Source organism: Wasmannia auropunctata, unplaced genomic scaffold (assembly GCF_000956235.1).
Source record: "Wasmannia auropunctata unplaced genomic scaffold, wasmannia.A_1.0 LD335514.1, whole genome shotgun sequence".
NCBI classification, from domain to species: Eukaryota; Metazoa; Arthropoda; class Insecta; order Hymenoptera; family Formicidae; genus Wasmannia; species Wasmannia auropunctata.
Genome location: NW_012027376.1, coordinates 350,692 through 357,020, shown reverse-complemented (window position 1 = coordinate 357,020; position 6,329 = coordinate 350,692). Strand labels below are relative to the sequence as shown.

General features: G+C 41.9%; 1 protein-coding gene across 3 annotated transcripts in view; it reads left to right on the top strand.

The window, feature by feature from the left end:
• Window positions 1–409: 409 nt before the first annotated feature.
• The window catches only part of LOC105456869 (potassium/sodium hyperpolarization-activated cyclic nucleotide-gated channel 2), a 59,539-nt gene continuing 53,619 nt past the window's right edge, over window positions 410–6,329 (top strand). For all 3 annotated transcript variants that reach the window (XM_011701213.1, XM_011701212.1, XM_011701211.1), the window contains exons 1-2: window positions 410–590; window positions 1,595–1,865. In XM_011701213.1, coding sequence (XP_011699515.1) covers window positions 410–590; window positions 1,595–1,865 — 452 coding nt within the window. The remainder of the gene's footprint in view (window positions 591–1,594; window positions 1,866–6,329) is intronic.

Sequence of the window (6,329 nt, the reverse complement as noted above, 5' to 3'; positions counted from 1 at the left end):
CAATTATATGAAACAGTACAATAGTTTTCATTCTCTTTACTCTCTTTTTTTATTGCTCACGATTAAAACACAGCAAAGGCTATTCCGTCCGTCCGTCCGTCTCGAATATCATACGGTATACAACGTGACGGGCGCAATAAATTGCGATATTGAATTTCTTACGCCACTGCGATACGTATCGGCAGGAATCATGGTAGAGAGTCCGGGGATTAATGTATACCAACATATGGGAAAAAAAGAACCGGGTTTATGTACTCGTTCGTCCGGCTAAAACCGGTCATACGCGCGTGGATATCTCTTCTCGCGCTTCTTCGCGTCCTTGTTCCGTTACTTAAGCGTGTCTCGAGCGGTAGCTGCCTTTCGACCGGGTCAACGCGATACTCAGTTTCATCTCGTTCCCCCGTCTGCCATGGCGTTGCACGCCGACGACGGAGAAGGCTCCGTTTTCTTGGAGAAGCCGCTCCTGCAGCAACGCGCCATGCCGTCGCGAAACGGTTCGAAATCGAACAATATCGACTCCTGGCCAGGATCGTACGAGCAGTTTATCTCAACTTGGGCATTATGGGGCGTTCGTAAACCGCGTAAATCCGGTGAGTGTTGATAAACCGTTAACGTTTACGCGATTGTCGATAAAAGTCATCAGCTTCGCCGGCAGATATTTATTTTTGAGAAGGAAAGATATAAACGACGATTGTGTATTCCTTTATCGGCTCTCTTTCATTTCTACTGCTTTCTAAACCAAGACTTTTGCAAGAAAATATAAAACTGATTTAAGTAATAAAAAAAATAATAAAGACATAAATAATACTGTGAGTTAGGATTAATGCAATATCTATATAAACGTAATAAATACGTGTATCAGTATAACATAATTATTTACATGCAGAAATATTTCATTAGTTATTTACATAAATAATTTACAATTAGAAAATTAAATTGAGATATTCATGCTGCAGGAATTAATTAAAATTAATATAGATTATAGCATATAAAACTGAGGAAATTATGCATGCTTTATTGATGTATGCATAGAAGTGATTCTTGAATAGTTCTCGACAAAAACTTCTTTGTTTCAAGAAAAAGAGATACAATTATGTCGTTACGAAGCAAAAAAATGTGGGCAACGAAACAAAGATACAGAATGATATCGTAGAATTTTCCGACTGTGTATCTGTGCATATAAAGACATGTGCAGGACTTTAAATAGGTTGTTCAAATAACATTTAAACTTATCAGATAATTAACGTTTTCGAGAAAACAGACAAAATAAATTTGACGCACCCTGTAATCATATAAGTTCTAAAAGGTTCCGCGAAATTAATACGCAGCAGATTTCACGTGAGTTATTTCACGAGCCATAAAGATACTTCGGGTTAACGACATTAAGTCATACGTGCCGGCGCCATCGTGGTGACGTGAGTTTACAAGTTCGGTTATGCTTGCGGACAGTCCGCGATTTATGCTTTGTGCAGCCGCGCTATCGTACGACTCGGCTCTGGTTTATCGGACGGGCGCTATCGGGTGACGATAAAAAGTCGCGGAATAACGAACGAATTGTCGTCGCGGCACTGACTTGAACACGATCGTGTTGCAGGCAACGAGATGAATTACAAAGGCAGCGGGAAGGTCCACTTCGGGGTGGACGACGTGTCCCTCTATGGGACGCCGAAGGAGGAACCGGGCCCGGGCCTCCCGGGCCAGGAGGTCAAGCAGAGCTTCCTGAAGAATCAGCTTCAGGCCCTGTTCCAGCCGACGGACAACAAGTTGGCCATGAAGCTCTTCGGCAGCAAGAAGGCGCTTATGAAGGAACGGATCAGACAAAAAGCCGCAGGTCACTGGGTCATCCATCCTTGCTCCAGTTTTCGGTATGTCCTTCCGACTGATCAGCTGATCTCATTCAACAGGCCGCATCAATATTTCGCGCTATCGCATTTCGCTTCCGGCCGGAAAACGCCGGAGACCCGCCAAGAGAATACGCCCCTCAGACGTAGTCTCATATCTAAGTCTGCTCGAATAAACTCACGTGCGATACATTGGTCCCACGTTCTCCATAAAAGAGAACAAAATTCCGCATGCACTTGTCCCTCACGGGACATAAAAAGTTTGCGCTTAGTCGTTGAGAGATAATTAGATATAAATAACGCAAATTAAAGTAGCGACGTGAAAAACATTACTATAATATTAATATTATTCATCTGATTTTTTTCACAAAAAGAAACAAAGGGTGTAAAAATTTATTTTCTCCAACACTTTCGTTACATCAATCATGAAATGCTTTTTGTGTGAGACCGATTTACCTTACAGACATCTTAAAAGGAAATGGTTGAAAATGAAAAATTACTTCCCTTTACGAGGGTTGCTTTTGAATCAATATAAAAAATTATTATTCAATTGTGCCAGTCATTTAAGTTGGTGCGATACAATTTCTAATTTTAACAGTCACCACCATCAGATATTATAGAGTCACGTTATAAAGAATTTGTTATCCGGATATGAATATGTTACGTGCATATGCCGGACGCAAGCGAAAGTGATAAATGGCAAAAGTGACCTGAGCGAACGAGCGTAAATCAATGAGTCGCGTCGGCTTACCAGCAACCCGCAAACTTTTCGGCTTGACTACGGCCCCGGCTCGCGGAACGTAAACTAGCGGCCTTTGTGCCGCAGTAAAATATCTAGCCGTATCCGGATCGTTCATCGTTCGGGGCTTTTGAGCCGCCGCTGCCGCCCGGGCGGCGCGCCACGTCTCCAGCAAACAAGACAGATCTCGAGGATCACAAAAGGACGCGTTTGACCTACGGCAAACCTACGGGGGCTAACGCGCGCGTCGCTCGCGCGGCTCCAATCGATCTGGGTCGCGCGGAATATTCAATGGCTCCACAAGAATCACGGGTCCTAGTTATGTGCATGCGCGTGTACATATACAGTCGAGCAGTCGACCTCGCTCGGCGACGAAATAGCATTGGGATTTTACGGCCTCAGGAAGGAGCCTCCGTCAGGCCTTCTCGCTTCCTGCCGGAGTCGCCTTATCGATGTGGCGAGTCACAATCCGTCGCTGAAAGTCCGGACGCGTGCTATAGACTTCTCGCGGGGAGGAGCTGTTAATGCGCTCGCCGTGCCGTTTAAGGACAAATGTATCGATTAGAATGACAACGAGCGTTCAAGAATGCCTGTCTACCGAACGATAATGGATGGGCGAGCCTCGATTAACGATAATTCCTTGCGGAATTAACCATTAATCAACATTAGTCGGGCAAAAAGGATTGCAGGAGCATCAAGTATAGATTTCGCGGCTTTGTATTAGCAAAAACGCAATTAAATACAATACGTAATAAAATTGGGAAAAGCAAGTATACTCAAATTTCGACAAAAAAAATTTATTCTCAATCAATTAAAAATAAATTTCAAGTTTTAACGCTTATAAATTAATAGAATATAATTTTTTTTCTCTCGTCAAACAATTTCTTGTTCGACGATTTACGGAAAAATTGTCGCAGTTTAATTTCCTGTTCAATCCCCATCGCACGTGCGAGTGTTTTTTTTATTTTATTTTCGAAGCGAAAAACTCTTCTGCGGGAGAAATCAAATGGGACGAATTCGCGCGGCTGAAAACGAGCGAATGGTGCCTCGGTATCAAATTGCCTATATTAACAGTGCATAGCGCGCGGCGTGCACAGTTCCATAACGCGCGAAACATTATATTCGACCGCGACTCGGCAGCGTCGGCGGCAGCGGTGGCGTTTGTCGTTCCAATTGGTTGAAATTGCCCGGCGCTTCCGTTCGGAATCTTGGCTAATTACCGGCAGCGCGGAGGACATCGGATCCTCTACGATTCCACTAAAACGCGAGGCTCTCTCGTTGGCACTGAAACTTTAATTCCCCCCCCCCTCTCTTGTTAATGGCAGCGATATCTTCCGCGGCTAGAACGAGCGGTAACCAGCGGTCGTTCTTTGCGCGACGTGTAGCGCTAATATCCCAGCTGCTGAATTATACAAACGAGCGTCAATGGTGCTCCATTTTCCAATCGTTATCGTATAGATCAGGTATCCATATATAATAAAAAGTCATATAAGCTCTCGTGTATGACGCGTATGTTTTATTCGTACGTGATACACAGCGAGGGACATGTGCCCTCGAATTAATAGATATATTATTTAAACGCGTGCAAAGACACTGCAAACATCATTAAACCTCTTTCTCATAACATAGAGAAAAATATGATAATAATTTCAATAATTTGACATATTAATATCATATTGTGTACTTTTGTTGACTTTATTTTATATGTATACACGGAAAGAACGATTTTGTTGAAAGACCTAAAAATTTTGTTAAAAACAGAAAATAATTTTTTATTGAATCACCAAAATAATTTGTTGGAATGTTAAAACTGATAAGTATTGCTATAAAACGCTTTGATATTCTGGCAATCATTTTGACTTTCGCACAAAATAATTTTGATTATTGAACAAAAATTATTTTCAGATCTGGATTCAGCAAAATTGTTCTTTCCGTGTATCTACTTATATGTGTAAAATCTTTTTTTTTTTCAAACATTATGAAAAAAATATAAGCTTTTTTATTTAATATACTAAAGAAAGATCAAGTAAATTCTACCAAATAACATTCGCAAAGATTATAAGGAATTTATAAGGATATACACGGGAATTTGGAGTGGCATCACGCTTTTGCGAGGGCGCGCGTCTACGTGAATGTGCTCTTTGATCTATAGGCCAAAATATAAATGATAGCCGAAATACCCGCTAACACATGCCACATAATCGGCTGTAATGTCGCCCGGTCAGCAGTTCATTATCCGAACATCCCGGACATGTGCACGTCTCTATAGGAGATATCACGTTAATGGAGATCCATCCTGCAATTAACAGGGATCCTTGACACGACATCGATGCGAGTTTCGATACGACGGTTGACTTTCTCTGTTATACCTAGTATATAAATTGCTTGAGCAAAATCTAGACAAAAAGTAACGCGATGACCAAAAAATTCGTTCTAACTTAGGGATAGTGAGAAACTACGGAGAAGATACTGATTGTGAGAGGCTAAGCAATAGCGAGATATAAACGATGGCCAAAATTGCCGAACACATCCGAATTATTCAAACAATTCTGAAAGTATAAGCAGACAGAGACCAGTGTCTTCCGTACAGTGTCTCGACTGGAGCTTCAGCTCGAAGCGAAACTTTATTGGGAGCTTAGTGTATCCCGAGACACTCGGCTGCGGAATATTAAAAATTTACGACGCGCAATGCCGACAATATCATTTCCTTCGTTTTAATATGCAGCCACTAAATCGCTGTCCTTCGCTTTTACATATATACGTTGCATGAATTCGCAATTCGTGGCAGTTCAATTCGCCTCGCCTCATGGAACGTGGCATTCATGACGACACCATGTGTATGACGGTATCTCGCGAAGTCGCGTTGTAAAATAAATTAAATGAAAATACTGTTACGCGTGCAGTCTGGGGACGAAAAAAGAGGAGGAGACTCTTGTCCTTTCACAGACCGCGGAAAATGTAATATGCAATTGTTTCTGTCGTAAAAGCTTCCCTGATTGTGTTCGCGGATTGCACGTATTTGTCTCCGGTCTCTATGTCGGTCGGAAGTGCCGCGGCGAGCACGACTTGACGGGGGACTCTCGGTCACGAGAATACGCTCTCTTTCCTCTCGGAGGGTGGGGCTCCTATAAATGTGAGACATCATAAAAGCGAGCATAAACCACGCTACTTAACTCCAGACGGAACGTTAGATATACTGCCCAGTTTTTTTTCTCCTCGTTTCGTGTTAAATTGTATAAAAAACCGCGTCTCTCTGGTGAAAACGACTTTCTTCGTGCTTGATTTACCATCGATATAATGTTAAGATATGCAAACCGAGCTCTCGAGTCGAGGATGATTTATCGTGCACGGCCACGGTATCGAATATTCGGCTGTTCCACATTTAACGTTTCCTGCTTTCGGATTCGTGAGAGAACATGTTATACCTTATGAAACGCGGTTTCCCGAAACTGTAAAATTTCCCTTGCAATTTAAGTTTCTGTTTTTACATTATTTCTATATATCAATGACGTATTTCGCCGCGTATTTATTCAAATCACACTTCTCTATAAAGTATACTAGAAGGAGAAAATGCACTTAAGCGATAATTGCTGTAGATGTTTAAAGTTGCCGGCAGACAAATTGTCCGTCTTCGGCACTTCAAAGTTAAATACCAGATTTGAACAAAGGGTCGAGAAAGTATAATTTAAAGCTCAAACTATATTTCTTTCGCATTTCTAAGTGAAATGCATTTGTATCGTTGCAGCATC